The sequence below is a fragment of the Bubalus kerabau genome, chromosome 9 (assembly GCF_029407905.1).
Source record: "Bubalus kerabau isolate K-KA32 ecotype Philippines breed swamp buffalo chromosome 9, PCC_UOA_SB_1v2, whole genome shotgun sequence".
Lineage (NCBI taxonomy): Eukaryota > Metazoa > Chordata > Mammalia > Artiodactyla > Bovidae > Bubalus > Bubalus kerabau.
This window is the reverse complement of record NC_073632.1, coordinates 73337282-73358811: the sequence shown is the minus strand read 5'-3', so window position 1 is coordinate 73358811 and position 21530 is coordinate 73337282. Positions and strand designations below refer to the sequence as shown.

General features: G+C 40.9%; 2 protein-coding genes across 8 annotated transcripts in view; both read left to right on the top strand.

Moving 5' to 3' along the window:
* LOC129619998 (cytochrome b5 reductase 4) overlaps nucleotides 1–8504 on the top strand; it is a 117947-nt gene extending 109443 nt beyond the window's left edge. For all 6 annotated transcript variants that reach the window (XM_055535580.1, XM_055535579.1, XM_055535581.1 and 3 more), the window contains 2 exons: nucleotides 5587–5751; nucleotides 7923–8504. In XM_055535580.1, coding sequence (XP_055391555.1) covers nucleotides 5587–5751; nucleotides 7923–7977 — 220 coding nt within the window. In that variant the 3' untranslated portion in view covers nucleotides 7978–8504. The remainder of the gene's footprint in view (nucleotides 1–5586; nucleotides 5752–7922) is intronic.
* A 5816-nt stretch (nucleotides 8505–14320) lies between these two features.
* The window catches only part of MRAP2 (melanocortin 2 receptor accessory protein 2), a 135908-nt gene continuing 128698 nt past the window's right edge, over nucleotides 14321–21530 (top strand). The window contains exon 1 of one of the 2 annotated variants that reach the window (XM_055535573.1): nucleotides 14321–14478. In XM_055535573.1, coding sequence (XP_055391548.1) covers nucleotides 14449–14478 — 30 coding nt within the window. In that variant the 5' untranslated portion in view covers nucleotides 14321–14448. The remainder of the gene's footprint in view (nucleotides 14479–21530) is intronic. The other variant, XM_055535577.1, reaches the window with a different exon arrangement.

Genomic DNA, 21530 nt, shown 5'->3' with positions numbered 1-21530 from the left:
CTCCTTGCAGTCCAAGGGATTCTCAAGAGTCTTCTCCAACACCACGTTCAAAAGCATCAATTCTTCAGTGCTCAGCCTTAGGGTCCAGTTCTCACATCGGTACATGACTACTGGAAAAACCATAGCTTTGATTATATGGACCTTTGTTGACAAAGTGTTATCTCTGCTTTTTAATATGCTAATTTTGTCATAGCTTTTCTTCCAAGGAACAAGCATCTTTTAATTTCATGGCTAGAGTCACCATCTGCAGTGATCTTCGAGCCCAAGAACATAAAGTCTGTCACTGTTTCCATTGTTTCTCCATCTATTTGCCATGAAGTGATGGGACCAGATGTCACAATCTTAGTTTTTGAATGTTGAGTTTTAAGCCAGCTTTTTTACTCTGCTCTTTCACTTTCATCAAGAGGCTCTTTAGTTCCTCTTTGCTTTCTGCCATTAGGGTGGTGTCATGTGCATATCTGAGGTTATTGCTATTTCTCCTGGCAATCTTGATTCTAGTTTGTGCTTCATCCAGCCTGGCATTTCTCATGATGTACCCTGCATATAAGTTAAATAAGCAGGCTGACAATAGGCTTGTCTGACAAAGCCTTGATGTACTTCTTTTTCCAATTTTGAACCAGTCTGTTGTTCCATATCCGGTTCTAACTATTACTCCTTGACCTGCACACAGGTTTCTCAGGAGGCAGTTAAGGTGGTCTGGTATTCCCATCTCTTTAAGGATTTTCCACAGTTTGTTTGATCCACACAGCCAAAGGCTTTAGTGTAGTCAGTGAAGCAGAAGTAGATGTTTTTCTGAAATTCTCTTGCTTTTTCTATGATCCAGCGGATGTTGACAATTTGATTTCTGGTTCTTCTGCCTTTTCTAAATCCAGCTTATACATCTGGAAGTTCTCAGTTCACGTACTGTTGAAGCCTAGCTGGGAGGATTTTGAGCATTACCTTGCTGGCATGTGAAATGAGTGCAATTTTCTGGTGGTTTGACCATTCTCTTGCATTGCCCTTCTTTGTTATTGGAATGAAAACTGACCTTTTCTAGTCCTGTGGCCATTGCCGAGTTTTCCAAATTTGCTGACAGATCAAGTACAGCACTTTAACAGCATCCTCTTTTAGGGGCTGAAATAGCTCAGCTGGAATTTTATCACCTCCACTAACTTGGTTCGTAGTAATGCTTCCTAAGGCCCACTTAACTTCACACTCCAGGATGTCTGGCTCTCGGTAAGGGATTACATCATCATGGTTATCTGGATCATTAAGACCTTTTTTGTACAGTTCTGTGTATTGCAGGATAGAAATTCACCAGAAGACTCACTAAGTCAAAGTGTACCAAAGCTACTGATCCATTTTGACAAATAGCCTCTCAAAAGGTAAAGTTTTTCTGTACTCTGGGGACTAGCAATGTGTTAGTTCCTTTAAGATAGAAAAATCCAGTGATTCCGGAAGCATAAGGAAACTGAACAAAGTTCTTGAATCCCTTCCTTTTCCTGCAGCCTATGAGGCAACTCAGATACGTGGGTCCCTAATCTGGACCCTAAACTATTTTCTGTTCCCCTGCTAGATGTTCCTCCAGGGGTGTGTTTCTTGGAATGTGTTCATGTATTCCCACCCTAAAGGGCTCTGTGATTAAATAGGTTTGAGAAATAATGTATGCTCTGTTAGCTTCTTGAAGCTTAATATGAACTTACCATGTTCAAGGTTTTGAAAAATTCTAAAGAAATATCTTTTAATTTTCCCCCAAACTTACTTGATTAGGTTAGCTTCCCCCTCCCCCACCATGGACTACCACAACATTTGAAAGAACACAGGTGTTTCATCAGATTCATTTTGAGAAATGTTTCTATAAGATGTACGTTTTATCTCATGTTAACGTCAGCTGTTTATGAGCTGTTTCTCCCATGAGCAAATAGCGTTCACCACAGTTTCTAGTATTTTTCTTTAGTTTAGAAAAGCCAGGGAAAGCTGGGGCCCCAAATACTCTTGAAATACTATTTTGTGGGTAGTAATAAGTCACTGAAGCTTTTTAAGCAAAGTAATTGTGAGATTGGATCTGTGTTTTTAGGAAAACTAGTGTAACGAGGATGTGCCAGGTAGATGAGGATAAGGCTGATAGAGCAGCATCTTAGACAAGAGATAGAAGGGCTGGAACTGCAGCTATGGCAGTAAAAATGGGAGGGCAGGGCCATGCATGTGTTAAGAAATAGGAATCAGTGGGTCGGGGAAGTTGATTGATTGCCTAGGGGAGGGGGGAATATGTTGTTAAATGACTTCAGGCTTTGCATGCGGTTTAGACTAATGAATACATTTGTATTTCAAGATTTTTTATCTCAAGTCGTTATCAGTCTACTTGAAAATAATTTCTTTTTCACAAGCTTGTTTACTTCCATTGACATTTAGACCTCATAGAATCAGGTCTCTCTTTCTCTCTCATATATATTGCTTTGCACTTTATGGATCCTCAAAATGTATTTTCTGATAACCTTTTCAAGAGTCCGAGTCCTTTCTGGCACTTTTGAAATAATAGGGTAGAAAGGGATTTCAGGACATTCACCTGAGGCAGTGCACCCCTGCATGCCTCAAAGCTACAAATGCTTCACACAGTAAGTTGCCTTTTAGAAAAATTCGGAAGTAACCATCCATAATAACCGTCTGTATCTTGATGTGGTGTAAAAAATCCTTCATTCAAGTATTCTTGAGTTAACTTGGGATTGCTCCCACTCCAGGTTAAGCACTTTTCCAGTCCCAGGAAGGAGAAGATCATTCAGTTGTGTCCTTCTCTTTGTGACCCCATGGACTGTAGCCCACCAGGCTCCTCTGTCCATGGAATTCTCCAGACAAGAACACTGGAGAGGGTTGCCATTTCCTTCTCCAGAACAGTCTCCTTACCGTCCTCTAAAACTGCATCCATGCCACCTGGTCTTTTTCTTTTGAGAGCCCCAAAGGTATACCCAGGGGACCAATATGTAACTAAATACAAAACATATAAGGAATTTATACCATTTACGTAAGGATCACAGTTATTTTTCACCCTATGGTAGATGCCTGTAGAAAGTATGCCACTGATTAGGAATTTTTTTTTTTTTCTTTTTAAAGAAGCTCATTAAAGGAAAAGCAGGATTTTTTTGGATGACAGAGGACACCAATATTGATTTACATATCTTAGCAGTTTTATTCCAGTGACAGGTTTATTGGAAAATAGAGGCAGAGGAGACTATCTTTCATTTGTAATTTAACAAGGCAGTTGCTGTCTTCCATTGTACTGTCTATGTATAATTAGAAATGTCTTAAGATAGTGATTCTGCAGCTGCTCTTGGGTCCCCTTTGATAATCTGATGAAAGGTTATGGACCTTCCCAGAAAAATGCTCTCACAAACTTGCATACATTTTTATATGTAATTTCATAGATACCAGCATATGGCTTTGCTTTTCCAAGTATACTGTTTATTTTAAACCAATATAGCTTGTTCAATAAATTCCTTTATTTATTCATCAAGTATTTTTTGCACGTTTGTCTCAAACCAAGCCTGAATACCGTGTAGAAGAAGATAAACAAGGACTCTGCCCTCATGAAGCAGTAAACAGACATCACATTCCAGAATTATCTCACACTTTCTTAATTATAACTGCAGGGAAGGAAAACATGTTAGAGAAAGAATGTTTTTTGGGGGTGCTATTTTGTATAGAGTGGATTTGAATCACTGCTAAAACAAAATGGGAATCTTGAAAGCAAGAAATGAAACATGTCTCTATAGGGTTTTTAAATATAAAATCAGATTATTAGAATTGTAAGAGCATGTAGTTTTTCCCACCTAGAGTCTGGGTCTGCTGAGAGCTGGAACAGCTTTTCTATCCCCAGCTGGACCCTGAGCTGATCTGTGTACCTGTCCCACCCTCACCCTCCCCACCCCGACTCCCATCAGCTTTTGGGAGCATTAACCTGCTGCAGCGCAGCCCGGCAAGGACCACTGCACCAGCTGCCTCTTGTTTCTGTTCTGGTGTTCGGCTACCCAGGCCACCTCACAAGAGAAATGATTCATTTCAGCGTTTTCTTGAGATTAACATATAATTAATTTCTGCCACTATTGAGAAAAGATCTAAATTACTCAAGCAGAAAATGTAGCAAGACATTTGATCTATGCTGCTGAAAAATGATAAGAATTAGTGGTGTTTTAAAACAGAGCAAAGGGACCAGGTACAGCTTAGAATTTTCAATTTGCTCTGGCTCTTCACCAGCAGGTCACATATCATATTACAGAGCTGTGGGAAGAACTGGTCTGGAGCTCCTTTTGAGACTTGGTTTGATGTACTTCTTTCTTATTGTAATTCTGTGCTCTTCTCAAATGCCTTCCTCCCTGTGTGCTGGCCACTAGGGGTACAGCGGTAACCAGTCCCTGCCCTCATTGAGTTTCTAGTCTTATGGGGAAAGTGGACATGACTGAGCGACTTCACTTGCACTTTTTCACTTTCATGCATTGGAGTAGGAAATGGCAACCCACTCCAGTGTTCTTGCCTGGAGAATCCCAGGGGCAGGAGAGCCTGGTGGGCTGACGTCTGTGGGGTCACACAGAGTCGGACACAACTAAAGTGACTTAGCAGCAGCAGCAGACATTACTAAAATAATCATCTCGGTGGCCACCTATTTACAGCCTGATTTAAGAGTGATAAAGAAGAGGAAAAGGGAAACATTTCTACAACACATATAAGAAAAGACTTAGTGGAACAGCAGTGCTTCCCTGGAAATGATGCTTGAGCTAAGAACTGAACGGTGGAGTGTGGTAGAAACATTACAGAAAGAGAACAGGCAGGCTGTGGCAGGGCAGGCTGAGAAGCAGAGCACGGAGTTAGGAGCTAGGATCAGGGAGAATCTGGATGTGAAAGGTGAGGCAGGTCAATCTCAGGTTTCTGGTTTGTGCACCCCATGAGACTGTGGTGCCATTCACAGCAGTGAAGCCAAGTGTGGCACAGGGAGACTGCAGGGTGAGGTGAGGCCATGGAGACAGTAACAGAAAAGAGTCAGATAGGCAATTGGTTATCAGAGTCAAGGACTCATTAGAAGGGTTTGAGTCAGAGATTAAAATGCACATGGCATTGGTCATGTTCTTTACTGAGCAGATTAATAGAAGTGTGGAGCTCTCTGAGATAACTTTGAGCTTTCTTTTTTTAATTCAAAATATTTTAATTTAAAATGATTTGGTTTGTAGGGTCCCTAAAAACCACATTCTCTATCTTGGATATAGTCATCCTTGGTTGAATTCAACAACTGTTTATTGAGTGGAATACATTTATATGTAGGTAGAATGTAATTACACACAGGTCATGAACCCAGGCTAAGCTCTCTCTGAGTTCAGTAAAAAATGTCAAATTATTCTCTTTTCTGTAACAAAAGTTTATGTTAAATAACTATGGATTTACTTGTATTTTTTGGTGAAATCTTTGTTTACAATCCCTTCCAGTGCTCTTCTAGCAAGTGTATCAACCTTCCTATATTCAGTTGTTCTCCAGAGGAGAAAAAAGATGTTTTATTGAACTTGAAACATGTTCATGATGTGTTTAACATAATAAACTTTTTAAAGAAATGTTTCTTTTCTCCAGATTTGAGGTTGAATTTGTCCTCTCAGTACCTACTTCTGAATGGAGTGGCAAACAGGGATACATTTCACCAGCTCTGCTATCTGAATTTTTGAAAAGAAGTTCAGACACATCCAAAGTCCTCATCTGCCTTTGTGGACCAACGCCATTCACAGAACAAGGAATGAAGTGAGTAGCAATGTGGTAGGAGAAAGAACTGCAGCACTGGTGAAATGGCAGCCTCCTGTAAAAAGCAGTTGATGTGGCTCTCAGTTCTTCCTGTTCACATGAACCTGCACTTTGGAAGTCTGTCACAGTGTAAGAAAATACTGACCAAGTGTTTCATCTGTATGCAGTGAAGGGTCAGGCCCCAGTTATGCACAGAGTTAAATGTGAACACAAAAGTAAGACACACCCAGCCCTTGATAGCCTCTCCTAGCGGCAGGCAGCATGAACACATTCATAGAATGGGTGCCAGATCTTTTTAGGGCACTAGATTCAACCTCTCCTTCCACCAAAGCTTCATAATATATAATAATCTTTTAAAATATCATAAGCTATGTTCATCTCATTATAGCTTTTGATCCTCCCTCTCTGCATTAGTGAGCATTAGTGGGTGAGCATTAGTCAAAGAGTTGAACTCTGCACAGTGAAAAATCAATGGTATGACTATCTTATTTAAAAGTCACCTTGATCTGATTTAACTCTAAATGACACTTTAACGCATTTAGTTTAGATGTAGCGATAGCCACTGTTACTGAGTTTCTAGATGATTTTAAAATACAGCTGCCTTAAATGCTCTGCATTTCCTTGTTTGGTATATGACTGAACCTAACACTTTCTAGATAGTTTTCTCTCTTGCTGTTTTATTTTTAATTATGAAAAAGACAGGTGGTATGGCTGGAAAGGTAGGATGGGGTTAGACAGTGAGAGGCTTGCCTGCTGTACCACATTGGTCCTTTTGACTCCTGTGCCATCCTGGCCCTTTGTGTGAATATGTGTGTCTGCTCTGGAAGCTACCAGTTTGGGTTGGAATCCCAGCTCCACCACTTACAGTCACCCTGCAGTCATTAACTACGAGCCAAAACTTTCTAAACTTTAGTGCATTTCTGTATGTACATGTGTATCAGTCGCTCAGTCGTGTCCCACTCTTTGGGACCCTACAGACTGTAGCCCGGCAGGCTCCTCTATCCATGGACTTCTCCAGGCAAGAATACTGGAGTGGTTGCCATTTCCTCCTCCAGGGGATCTTCCCGACCCAGGGATCAACCCCGCATCTCCTGCATGTCTTGCATTGACTGGCAGATTCTTTACCACTGCCACCTGGGAAGCCTCATTTATACAAGGCAATAAATGATAATATTTATGCACTGAAGTGCTTAGCACAGTGACTACATAGAGGGAGTTCTAAATAAATGTTTGGTTTTTTAGCAGCATTTTAAACAGCTACTTTTAAGTAGCTATCTCCTTTGATAGTGTTTTCCAAGTTAAATTATACTTAAGCCGTATTTCTACTTTTCCTATTCAGTGAGGGAAAATTAAGATAGAATGCTATGGTATCAACTCCTTACTTTGAAAACTGATGAATAAAGGGGAAAAAAATAAGGATTTATTCTGCCTTTTCTGTATGAGCTATACTACTGTGTAACCACATAATAAGTGAGAAGAAGTTATTCTTTAGAGAATTCCTTGGCTGATAAATAATGATAGAAGTAAGATGTCATCAACTTCAGTCCCTAATGAACTAATTGATCTGTACCTAGATCATCAATGGTGGTTTGCATCCCAAAAGAGAGCCAACCAGGTATTACGTGCCTCATGATGAAAGAGCACGATCTATGATGTAGTCTGGTCAAAAAGAATTGAACCTGTATCTGATCAGACCTCTAGATCTGATTATTAAATTTAGGGAGATAAAAGGAAAAAGGAACATATTATTAGAGTAAAGCCACAGGGATACTGCAAAATCAGAACCATGGGGGAGTCAACGTGTGAAAATCTCATTTTGTCAACAAATAAATTGCAGGACAGAGAGAGATGGAGGGGATCTTACAGCTCAAAAGATACCTAAAACACATATAAACCAGTCACAGTGAATAGACTTTAGTTGGATCTTGATTCGAACATACTTTTAAAAATTATAACACTTATGAGACAGCTGCAGGTGTGAACACTTACTAGATATTTGATGACACTAAGGAATTGTTAATTTTTTAGAAGTGAAAATTATGGGGTTTTTTAGACAGCACATACTAACTGGGAAATATGAAAAAATACTATGGTTACAGTGGTAAACTTTGATGTTATTTTATTTTCAAGCATCTTCCATAAGAAACATGTGCTTTGTATTTGTTTTTCAGGATGCTGCATGATCTGAACTTTTCCAAAGATGAGATCCATAGTTTTACAGCATAATGAAGAGCTGTCATTCAACTGTTTAATCTAAATTTGTGATTACTTAAGGTTTTTTTTTAAGAGAACATTTTTGTATATACTAAGAGGTTAACTAGAATCCAAGTTTCAGTTTCTTAAACAAAAACAAATGTTTCTTCACTATAGATACCTTGTGGACTTTATTTTGTACCTTAACTTATTTTACTACTGATATTTGTCCTGAAAAGTCAATCATGACAACAAGTACGTATAGGATTCTTTGTTATGAATCACAAAGTTCCTTACCATGTAAACTGTATCACTGTTCTACAATAAGCTCTCGTGTTTTATGACATGATAAAGCAAATGATCATTTTGATCACATTTCTATGCTGTACAATGTCTGATTAGCAATACAGATTAAATTTTACATTGCACTGTTAACTCAGGAAATGATTATTTATGTCCTTGTTCTTACTATGAAAACATGGAATGTTATAACTTATTAAGCGATCCAAACATTTTGTGTCTATGGCCTTGATACAGAGTAGAATAAAAATATATACTCAAGTACTTTTTAATCTTTGTCATAGAAATGTGTTTGAATGCATGTTTGAGGTGGTATGTAAGGAGAATTTTAAGAGGCAATGATAAAAGATTCTGGAGACACTCACACAGGTAGTTTTGGATTAGATGTGTTTAGAAACTTAGATAACTTTGACAGCTATTCTTAGCCAAAACTAGAGACATTGGGAAAGATAATGGAAGTGTAGCCTCTGGACCCATGGCCTAAAACAATCATTTGCTGCTTTGGAATGGATTAAATTTAAATTCTTTTTGAGTCTGCCTAGACCAGCTAGGAAAATGAGGAACATGCCATCCTAAATGGTACCTTCCCTGGCTGGTTGCTCACCCCACAAATGCCAGCTCAGTGGGGAGCCCTCCTAAGCTCTGCTATGTGGTCATCTTATTCTCTCTCCCTGCCTCTCTGCACAACCTGCAAAAAGCTCTCACAGATGGGGATTCTTCAAAGAGTATCAAGAAAAGCCATTGTGAGCTTTTTCATGAGGAAACCGTGTTGGATGCATGGGTGGTTCTGCATAAGCTAACTTCAGTTTTTCACTCTTATTCAGGATAGCAGCATTGCTTTTTTACAGAAATGACGGGGAGGGGGGTCGGGGAAGAGGTGTCTCCAACTTCTCTGTAAATGATTTTGTAAGCAGCTAAGCTTCACCAAATGAATGGTATACTCAAGAGAAAACACAATATTAACATTCCTCAAATTACAAACCCCCAGCCTCAGAAACTCCCCAAATGCAAGTGGCTGAGTCAACACTGTCTTTCCCTATGTCTCTCTCTTCTATCTGTCCTCATTCACCCAGGCAGGACCTAGCTGTCTTAGGCTGTCAATGCTCCCTGGTGGCTAACAGAAACATTTTCTACCTTCTGCCTTCCTACCACCTCCTTTTTCTCCCCTAAGATCATAAACTTTCTAGGCATACCTTTTTTTGTAGTTAATTAGTAATATAGAAATTAATTCTACCTTAGCCAGCTTTCTTATTTTTTCTATCCTCCTTTTTCCTCTCTCCTCCAACCCCTTTTTGACTGCCTCCAGCAAATAAAGTCTCCTGTTACTCTCTGTATCTCTTCCTCTATCCTCTTCTTACTGTATTTTAAATCAAAATAAAACCCATAAGCATCCTCTCAACCTGTATATTAATAGTCCTCAGATTAGTGTCTTAAATTGAGAATCAACTGAGCTTCAATTTTACCTCCCGCATACCAGCTGGATATTTCACAACCCACTAAAATTCAATAGATCCCAAACTAACCTTTTGCCATGACCATCATGTAACCCAACCAGGTCTGATTGGCTGATGCTCAGCAAGCCAAAACACTGAGACACCAAGGTTTGCAGCAAAGTGAGGATTTTTCCAATAGTCATGTATGGATGGGAGAGCTGGACTATAAAGAAATCTGAGTGCCATGAAGAATTGATGCTTTTGAACTGTGCTGTTGAAGAAGATGCTTGAGAGTCCCTTGGACTACAAGGAGATCCAACCAGTCCATCCTAAAGGAAATCAGTCCTGAATATTCATTGGAAGGATTGATGGTGAAGCTGAAACTCCAATACTTGGCCACCTGATGCAAAGAACAGACTCATTGGAAAAGACCCTGGTGCTGGGAAAGATTGAAGGCAGGAGGAGAAGGGGACAACAGAGGATGAGATAGTTGGATGGCATCACCGACATGATGGACATGAGTTTGAGTAGGCTCCCGGAGTTGGCGATGGACAGGGAGGCCTGGAGTGCTGCAGTCCATGGGGTCACAAAGAATTGGACATGACTGACTGACTGAATTGAACTGAGGGTTTTTTTTTTTTTAATCTGCCAAGTCAGGAGGCCGGAGAACAAGTATCAGATCTGGAAGGGGCTGGGGTACTTATGGGATAAAGAATAAAGAAGCAGGATTTTCTTAGGCATGGGGAGAGATGATTGGGAAAAGCTAGAGCAATTGTCATTCCATGCATGTGTGACTAAGCTCCAGGCCCTTGCATGTTCAAAAGTGGAGGCACTGCAGGATCTGAGAGTGGAGTTTTTAGCCCTCTGATATCAAAAGGTCACTGCGTGGCCACTCATCTGTGCTATCTGGAGCATCAGTGATCCTATCCAGTCTTAACCAGCTCAGTTCCAGCTAGACAACAGCTGACTCCAAGTTCCTAGGAAAGTAACTTGGGCAGATACTGCTTTGGCTACATGCCCCTTGGAAGACAGGCAAGTCTTAAAACCGCCTTAATTAGTGAGTCAGCTGAAGTGGATTTGAATAGACCCACAGTTTAAATTCTAGGAATCAGCGAACTAAAATGGACTGGAATGGGTGAATTTAACTCACATGACCATTATATCTACTACTGTGGGCAGGAATCCCTTAGAAGAAATCGAGTAGCCATCATGGTCAACAAAAGAGTACAAAATGCAGTACTTGGATGCAATCTCAAAATGACAGAATGATCTCTGTTCGTTTCCAAGGCAAACCATTCAATATCACAGTAATCCAAGTCTATGCCCCAACCAGTAACACTGAAGAAGCTAAAGTTGAATGGTTCTATGAAGACCTACAAGACCTTTTAGAACTAACACCCAAAAAAGATGTCCTTTTCATTATAGGGGACTGGAATGCAAAAGTAGGAAGTCCAAGAAACACCTGGAGTAACACGCAAATTTGGCCTTGGAATATGGAATGAAGCAGGGCAAAGACTAATAGAGTTTTGCCAAGAAAATGCACTGGTCATAGCAAACACCCTCTTCCAACAACACAAGAGAAGACTCTACACATGGACATCACCAGATGGTCAACACCGAAATCAGATTGATTATATTCTTTGCAGCCAAAGATGGAGAAGCTCTATACAGTCAACAAAAACAAGACCAGGAGCTGACTGTGGCTCAGATAATTAACTCCTTATTGCCAAATTCAGACTGAAATTGAAGAAAGAAGGGAAAACCACTAGACCATTCAGGTATGACCTAAATCAAATCCCTTGTGATTATACAGTGGAAGTGAGAAATAGATGTAAGGGACTAGATCTGATAGATAGAGTGCCTGATGAACTATGGACTGAGGTTTGTGACATTGTACAGGAGACAGGGATCAAGACCATCCCCATGGAAAAGAAATGCAAAAAGCAAAATGGCTGTCTGGGGCGGCCTTACAAATAGCTGTGAAAAGAAGAGAAGCAAAAAGCAAAGGAGAAAAGGAAAGATATAAGCATCAAAATGCAGAGTTCTAAGAATAGTAAGAAGAGATAAGAAGCCTTCCTCAGCGATCAATGCAAAGAAATAGAAGAAGACAACAGAATGGGAAAGACTCGAGATCTCTTCAAGAAAATTAGAGATACCAAGGGAACATTTCATGCAAAGATGGGCTCGATAAAGGACAGAAATGGTATGGACCTAACAGAAGCAGAAGATACTAAGAAGAGGTGGCAAGAATACACAGAAGAACTGTACAAAAAAAGAGCTTCACGACCCAGATAATCATGATGGTGTGATCACTCACCTAGAGCCAGATATCCTGGAATGTGAAGTCAAGTGGGCCTTAGAAAGCATCACTACGAACAAAGCTAGTGGAGGTGATAGAATTCCAGTTGAGCTATTTCAAATCCTGAAAGATAATGCTGTGAAAGTGCTGCACTCAATATGCCAGCAAATTTGGAAAACTCAGCAGTGGCCACAGGACTGGAAAAGGTCAGTTTTCATTCCAATCCCAAAGAAAGGCAATGCCAAAGAATGCTCAAACTACCACACAATTGCACTCATCTCACATGCTAGTAAAGTAATGCTCAAAATTCTCTAAGCCAGGCTTCAGCAATACATGAACTGTGAACTTCCAGATGTTCAAGCTGGTTTTAGAAAAGGCAGAGGAACCAGAGATCAAATTGCCAACAGCCTCTGGATCATGGAAAAAGCAAGAGAGTTTCAGAAAAACGTCTATTTCTGCTTTGCTTTATTGACTATGCCAAAGCCTTTGACTATGTGGATCACAGTAAACCGTGGAAAATTCTGAAAGAGATGGGAATACCAGACCACCTGACTGCCTCTTAAGAAACCTGTATGCAGGTCAGGAAGCAACAATTAGAACTAGACATGGAACAACAGACTGGTTCCAAATAGGAAAAGGAGTATGTCAAGGCTGTATATTGTCACTCTGGTTATTTAACTTCCATGCAGAGTACATCATGAGAAACGCTGGGCTGGAAGAAGCACAAGGTGGAATCAAGACTGCCAGGAGAAATATCAATAACCTCAGATATGCAGATGACCACCCTTATGGCAGAAAGTGAAGAGGAACTCAAAAGCCTCTTGATGAAAGTGAAAGTGGAGAGTGAAAAAGTTGGCTTAAAGCTCAACATTCAGAAAATGAAGATCATGGCATCTGGTCCCATCATGGGAAATAGATGGGGAAACAGTGGAAAGAGTGTCAGACTTTATTTTTCTGGGCTCCAAAATCACTGCAGATGGTGACTGCAGCCATGAAATTAAAAGACGCTTACTCCTTGGAAGAAAAGTTATGACCAACCTAGATAGCATACTCAAAAGCAGAGACATTACTTTGCCAACAAAGGTCCGTCTAGTTAAGGCTATGGATTCAAAAGCAGAGACATTACTTTGCCAACAAAGTCCATCTAGTCAAGGCTATGGTTTTTCCAGTGGTCATGTATGGATGTGAGAGTTGGACTGTGAAGAAAGCTCAGCACCAAAGAATTGATGCTGTTGAACTGTGGTGTTGGAGAAGACTCTTGAGAGTCCCTTGGACTGCAAGGAGATCCAACCAGTCCATTCTGGAGGAGATCAGCCCTGGGATTTCTCTGGAAGGAATGATGCTGACGTTGAAACTCCAGTACTTTGGGCACCTCATGCGAAGAGTTGACTCATTGGCAAAGACTCTGATGCTGGGAGGGATTGGGGGCAGGAGGAGAAGGGGACGACAGAGGATGAGATGGCTGGATGGCATCACTGACTCGATGGACGTGAGTCTGAGTGAACTCTGGGAGTTGGTGATGGACGGGGAGGCCTGGCGTGCTGCGATTCACGGGATCACAAAGAGTCAGACATGACTGAGTGACTGAACTGAACAGTTTAAACACCTTCCACCTCGCCAGTCCTTCTAGAACCATTCAGGATCAGTGTCGCCCTCTCCAGTCTGATTTCATTCCAGTCAGCCCTTCCCTGTTCACCCTAAACCACATCAGCGAAAGCCTTAGAACTGGTCTTCCTATTGTAGTCTTTTATTGCTATTCCTATGGCAGCTCAGATGGTAAAGAATCCACCTGCAGTGTGGGAGAACTTGGTTCAATCCCTGGGTTGGAAAGATCCCCTGGAGAAGGAAATAGCTACCCACTCCAGTTTTCTTCCCTGAAGAATTCCATGGACAGAGGAGCCTGGTGACCTGTGTAGTCCGTGGGTTTGTAAAGAATCGACACAACTGAACAACTAACAACAATGACAAAAGATTGCAGCCTTGATCTCACTGAAATCCATTCTCCATTCCAGTGTGTTCTAGAACGCCTTGGGAACTCCTCTGAATAGAGCCCCAGTCTCCCATTTAATGCAGCCATATACTGAGAAGCATGGATGGATTGTAACTATTATTCTTGAGCAAAGAGCTCCAAGACTTCTATTTCCTGTATTTGCAATAAGAAAAGGGAATTATATTCAAAGTCACTTTTCCATGAGAATTCTGCTTGCTTACTTCCTTTTAAAAATATGTTTATGTGTCAGTTTTCCATTTCTACCAGAACAAATTACCACAAATTTAGTGGCTTAAAACAACAGCCCATTTGTTCCATGGCTTAGAGGTCTGGGCCCAGTGAGGCTCATCTGGGTCTACTCGCGAGGCTGTAATCAGGATTGTCAGCTGGGCTCAACTCTTCCCTGGAGGCGCTGGAGAACATTTTGCTTTGGAGACCATTTGAAGAACGTCTCTGGAAGACCATTCTGCCTACTGCAGTCCATGAAGGGAACAGAGAGAAACTTGTCCAAGGTAAGATAATTATATTTTGTCTAGCCATGTAAACTTGTCCTAAACTAGTTTGGGGCTGTGTTTGTTGATAACTATAGACCCCACCTTTGGGCAGATGACAGTGTCTGCTTGGTCTCTGATATTTAGAATGGTGGTTGCTAGCTTAAAAAGAAAAAATGAAACCTCCACCAGACTCCTTATCTTGGTGTCTTTCTGCTTTGGTTTTCTTACAAATCATCTTCACGCAGGGTTGCCAGTTTGGCAGGCCTCAGAACGCCAAAGTAACCTATCTGCAGTGCAAAATACATGTTTTCTACCCTGGTTAAAGTCCTCTTCTGCTGCCCGGTCCCCACTCACGGAATGGAGGCTCCTCCTTGGGGGCAACATGCTGAGCTTGGAGCCCCCATAATGACATACTGATTCCTCACCAGGAAAGCAAGGCCTGAGGACTTCAGGCCACTGCCCCCAACCCCCTAGTCCTCCAGCAAGTGCTCTCAGCTCTCTTCACCTCGAGAGAAGCTTCTGTTATCCCAAGAATATTCATGTCTAAATCCTTCCATGGATGTATTTTTTCATTCCTCTTGGATGAATACCTACTACTGAAATTGCTGAGTCATATGATAACTGTATATTTAATTCTATTTTATTCTGCATATATTTTTAGATCTAATGTTGAGACATGCTAGTTAGATAATCATGCTTTTGAATGTACTGTTTCAGATTTTTAAGAAAATGCCAGGTTTAGTGGGTTTTTTGTTTGTTTGTTTTGTTTGTTTGTTTCCCAAACTGGCTATACTATTTTACATTCCTACCAGCTCTGTATCAGAATTTCACTTCTTCCACATCCTCAACAGCCTTGAATTATTAATCTTTTAAGCTTATAGGGATATCTTATTGTGGGTTTTATTTATTTATTTATTCTTAATTGAAGGATAATTGCTTTACAATATTATAGTTTCAGTGCATTGTCTGATGTCTACTGATGTCGAACTTGTTATCATGTGCCTGTTGGCCACTGGTGTATTGTCTTTCATACAGTGTCTGTTTTAATCTTTTGCTCCATTTTTAATTGGATGGTTTTTATTATTTAATTGTAAGCATTCTTTATATATCTAAATAAGTCCTTTTTCAGATGTGTTTCATGAATATTTTCTTCCATTATTTGACAGCAGATCCTATGGAGTGCTTAGTACAAGAATAAGTTTAGAGATATAAATCAATTTAAATTTGACTAAACCAAGAGAGTAAAGTAAATAATAGTGCAGAAGGCAACTCTGAAGTTGATATGTGAATGACTGCAATTCTAGGACGAGAACTCTGGTAATGGAGTTGGGAGAACATTTTGGAAGGGAAGGGTCTGAGAGGCAGACAGCTAATGACAAGCAGGATCATAATGAAACACCTTCAATTCTGGTTCAATGGCAAACACATTAAATAATGAAAATCATCACTGTCAGCAAATACAAACCACACAAGCTTTGTGAAAGCTTGGCTTTGCGGGAGAAACAGCCACTGATTTGTTATAGTACATTTTGTCCATTGCTCTGTTAGCAACTAGGCACTTGGAGGTAAATCTGAAAATGCTGCTGGCAACCCTCTTCCTTAAATTTGAAGAGCTTATGTTCTGACTCAGGATTTTCTAATTAGCCATCGCAGCCCATGATGATCAGAACAGTGAGAGGAATGTAGTTTTTGGTAATGTTTGCTGAGGCAGCCTGCATGGACTTCATTACAATTCTATTTCCTCTCATTTAGAACATGCTGAAAAACAGTTATTTGTGTTCAGTACCAATAACTCTTACTTGTAAACACATCTAAGGGAAAGCTGCTGAAATTCTTAGTGAAAAACATTCAGGTATTTGTTATGCTGGGGATCTTTCACTCTCTGAGCAAGTTAATATTTTATTTATATATAAGAATTGTCACAAGGTAGATCTCAGATAGCCATGTGCTTGCACAGTTTAGAAAAAAAATCACAGAAATCATTATGCATTTAGATTTTCCTCATTGCCTTTCACATATTATGTGGTGTATTTTAATATATACTATGGTGGCTCAGTGGTAAAGAATCCACCTGCCAGTACAGGAGGTGCAGGTTCAAACCCTGGGTCAGGAAGATTCCCTGGAGAGGGAAATGGTAATCCACTCCAGTATTCTTACCTGGGAAATCCCATGAACAGAGGAGCCTGACAGGCTACAGTCCATGGGGTCGCAAAGAATCAGACATGACTTAACAACTGAGTATATACTCATAAAGTATATAATATTTTAAAATCTTGAATTAATTGTTCTAAATTTTTGGTGAGGTGAGAATTCTGTGCAATATACCATTAGAAGAAGGGCCATTCTTCCTCACCCATTTAGGAAGTGGCAAAAGCACCCAAATACAAGGCTCCTGGTAATTACTAGGGTTTAGGAAAAGCACAATCTAGATGGGTGGGATGGAGGAGATTGGAGGCAGGCCCAGGAGGGAGGGAATATATGTATACATACAGCTGATTCACTTCAACAGAAACTAACACAATATGGTAAAGCTGCTGCTGCTGCTAAGTCGCTTCAGTCATGCTCGACTCTGTGTGACCCCATAGATGGCAGCCCACCAGGCTCTTCTGTCCATGGGATTCTGCAGGCAAGAAAACTGGAGTGGGTTACCATTTCCTTCTCCAATATGGTAAAGCAATTATACTCTAATTTTTAAAAATATGCAAAAGTAACGTGAAGATACCATCTGCTCACTCAGTAATGAAGCTGTGGAACTCAGCCCCTTGGTGCTGGACCAACTCTAGAAAAACTCTTGGTTCTTTGGTGCCCCTCCCCCCACATCCTAGCTCAGGCACAAAGGAAGCCCTCACATGTGTGTGCTGCCAGGTGTTCTGTGGGATGGAGACTCATCTCTTGCAGGAAGTGTTTTCATTCCTTATCGTGCCCTGTTTTGTCCTCTTGGTCATGAAATCTTAATTACAGTGAATATTTACATAGTGCTTTTTCCATTGACAAAGCCAGTTCCAACAACCCTGCAAGGGTAGCTGGTAAATGTTTAACAACCAACTTTTCAGTTCAGTTCAGTTCAGTTGCTCAGTTGTGTCTGACTCTTTGCGACCCCATCACTCTAATTTAACACGCCAGGCCTCCCTGTCCATTGCCAACTCCCGGAGTTTACTCAAAGTCATGTCCATCCAGTCGGTGATGCTACCCAACTATCTCATCCTCTATCATCCCCTTCTCCTCCCAACTTCAATCTTTCCCAGCATCAGGGTCTTTTCCAGTGAGTCAATTCTTCACATGAGGTAGCCAAAGTATTTGAGTTTCAGCTTCATCACCAGTCCTTCCAATGAATATTCAGGAATGATTTCCTTTAGGATGGACTGGTTGGATCTTCTTGCAGTCCAAGGGACTCTCAAGAGTCTTCTCCAACACCACAGTTCTTTGGTGCTCAGCTTTATTTATAGTCCAACTCTCACATCCATACATGACTACTGGAAAAACCATAGCTTTGACTAGATGGACCTTTGTTGGCAAAGTAATGTCTCTGCTTTTTAATATGCTGTCTAGGTTGGTCATAACTTTTCTTCCAAGGAGCAAGCATCTTTTAATTTCATGGCTGCAATCACCATCTGCAGTGATTTTGGAGCCCCAAAAAATAAAGTCAGCCTCTGTTTCCACTCTTTCCCCATCTATTTGCCATGAAGTGATGGGACCAGATGCAATGATCTTAGTTTTCTGAATGTTGAGTTTTAAGCCAACTTTTTCTACTCTCCTCTTTCACTTTCATCAAGAGGCTCTTTAGTTCTTCCTCACTTTCTGCCATAAGGGTGGTGTCATCTGCATATCTGAGGTTATTGATATTTCTCCCAGCAGTGTTGATTCCAGCTTGTGCTTCATCCAGCCCAGCATTTCTCATGATATACTCTGCATATAAGTTAAATAATCAGGGTGACAATATACAGCCTTGACGTACTGCTTTTCCTGTTTGGAACCAGTCTATTGTTTCATGTGTTCATTTCCAAGGCAAACCATTCAACAGTAATCCAAGTCTATGCCTTGACCAGTAACGCTGAAAAAGCTAAAGTTGAACGGTTCTATGAAGACCTACAAGGCCTTCTAGAACTAACATCTGAAAAAGATGTCCTTTTCATTATAGGGGACTGGAATGCAAAAGTAAGGAGTCAAGAAATACCTGGAGTAACAGGCAAATTTGGCCTTGGTGTACAGAATAAAGCAGGGCAAATGCTAATAGAGTTTTGCCAAGAGAACGTCCTGGTCATAGCAAATACCCATAGCAAGAATTCCAACAACACAAGAGAAGACTCTACACATGGATATCACCAGATGGTCAATACCAAAATCAGATTGATTATATTCTCTTGCAGCCAAAGATGGAGAAGTTCTATACAGTCAGCAAAAACAAGACTGGGAGCTGACTGTGGCATAGACCATGAACTCCTTATTGCCAAATTCAGACTTAAATTGAAGAAAGTAGGGGAAACCACTAGGCCATTCAGGTACGACCTAAATCAAATCCCTTAAGATTATACAGTGGAAGTGACAAATAGATTCAAGTGATTACATCTGATAGAGTGCCTGAGGAACTATGGATGGAGGTTTGTGACATTGTACAGGAAGCAGGGAACAAGACCATCCCCAAGAAAAAGAAATGCAAAAAGGCAAAATGGTTGTTTGAGGAGGCATTACAAATAGCTGTGAAAAGAAGAGAAGGGAAAGGCAAAGGAGAAAAGGAAAGATATACCCATTTGAATGCAGAGTTCCAAAGAATAGCAAGGAGAGATAAGAAAACCTTCCTCAGTGATCAATGCAAAGAAATAGAAGAAAACAATAGAATGGGAAAGCCTACAGATCTCTTCAAGAAAATTAGAGATACCAAGGGAACATTTCATGCAAAGATGGGCACAATAAAGTACAGAAATGATTTGGACCTAACAGAAGCAGAAGATATTAAGAAGAGGTGGCAAGAATACAAAGAAGAACTATACAAAAAAGATCTTCATGACCCAGATAATTGCAATAGTGTGATCACCAACCTAGAGCCAGACGTCCTGGAATGTGAAGTCAAGTGGGCCTTAGGAAGCATCACTATGCACAAAGCAAGTGGAGGTGATGGAATTCCAGTTGAGCTATTACAAATCCTAAAAGATGATGCTGTGAAAGTGCTGCACTCAAAACACCAGCAAATTTGGAAAACTCAGCAGTGGCCACAGGACTGGAAAAGGTCAGTTTTCATTCCAATCCCAAAAAAAAGGCAATGCCAAAGAATGCTCAAACTACCACACAATTGCACTCATCTCACACACTAGTAAAGTAATGCTCAAAATTCTCCAAGCCAGGCTTCAACCATGCATGAACTGTGAACTTCTAGATTTTCAAGCTGGATTTAGAAAAGGCAGAGGAACCAGAGATTTCCAACGTCCGCTGGATCATCAAAAAAGCAAGAGAGTTCCAGAAGAATATCTACTTCTGCTTTATTGACTGTGGCAAAGCCTTTGACTGTGTGTATCACAACAAACTCTGGAAAATTCTGAAAGAGATGGGAATACCAGACTACCTGACCTACCTCCTGAGAAATCTGTATGCAGGTCAGGAGGTAACAGTTAGAACTGAACATGGAACAACCAACTCATAGGAAAAACAAAAAAACAAAAAGCACTGGTGTGTAGAATTTGCCCATTTGTGTGGTTTAGGTCCTTTTGCTATGGCCAGATTTAATGTGAGGTGACTGAATATGGCCTTGGGAAGAGATGGGCGCCATTGACCTTGCCCCATGGGTAACCATCTCAGGTTATGGACCAGACAGTGGGCGGGAGCTGTTGACATACTTTCACTTAGCACTCTCAGTCACTCAATGAGGTAGGTATTAAATACTCTGTTTTTTGTTTGTTTGTTTGTTTTTGAGGCTTAAAGAAACTTAAAGGCTTCTTTAAGGCTTCTCTGATAGCTCAGTGGGTAAAGAATCTGCCTCCAGTACAGGAGACACAGGAGACGCGGGTTCGATCCCTGGTTCAGGAAGATTCCCTGAAGAAGGAAATGGCAACCCACTCCAGTATTCTTGCCTGAAAAATCCCATGGACAGAGGAGCCTAGTGGGCTACAGTCCAAAGGGTCATGGATGCGACTGAGCATGCAAGAAGCTGTGACAGGTCAGAAAGTGGTAGAACCGGGACTGGAATGCAGTTGGTCTGATTAACATGAGCAAGGTCACAAGCTGGTAGGAGTTGTCACAGGGCCTTGGAGCCAGGAGTGCTGAGAGGCAGAGCTCTCTTCTTTCTTGGAAGCCCTTTGAGTTTTGTTTTCTATTCCGTGAAGTTAGAAAACACCACATTATGGTCGGGGCTTCCCTGATAGCTCAGTTGGTAAAGAATCTGCCTGCAATTCAGTTTGAATCCTGGGTCGGGAAGATCCGCTGGAGAAGGGGTAGGCTGCCCACTCCAGTATTCTTGGACTTCCCTTGTGGCTCAGCTGGTAAAGAATCTACCTGCAATGAGGGATACCTGGGTTCGATCCCTGGGTTGGGAATATCCCTTGGAGAAAGGAAAGGCTACCCACTCCAGTATTCTGGCCTGGAGAATTCCATGGCTGTATAGTCCTTGGAGTCACAAAGAGTCAGACACAACTGAGAAACTTTCACTTTCACATTATGATCAGGCCTAGAGATTGCCAGAAGCATCTTTATTTTATGTATCCTGCTTTAAAAATTACTCTGAGATGAAACAGAAAAACAAGGGCTACCCTGGGCAGGGCAGAAGAGTGAGTGCCTAGAAGGCTCTGTCCCTGTTTAGCTGGGTGGCTTTGGGAAATGGATGTCCTCCCTTGGTGCCCTGTTTTTCTTATATGTACAGTGGGGATGTTGATGCCTGAAGCAGAGAAAGTACTGAATACACCTTAGCCTCTAATGCAATCTCAAAATGTTCTGACTTTTTATATATTTGATAGAACAAAGAGCTGAGTTTTTTTGAGGAAAGATCACGAGTATTTGTAGGCTCAGGAACATAGGATGAAATTAAGGGGAACTTTATGAACCATTGCTATTCTTACACTGTTTTGTGCTTTGAATTCTTATAA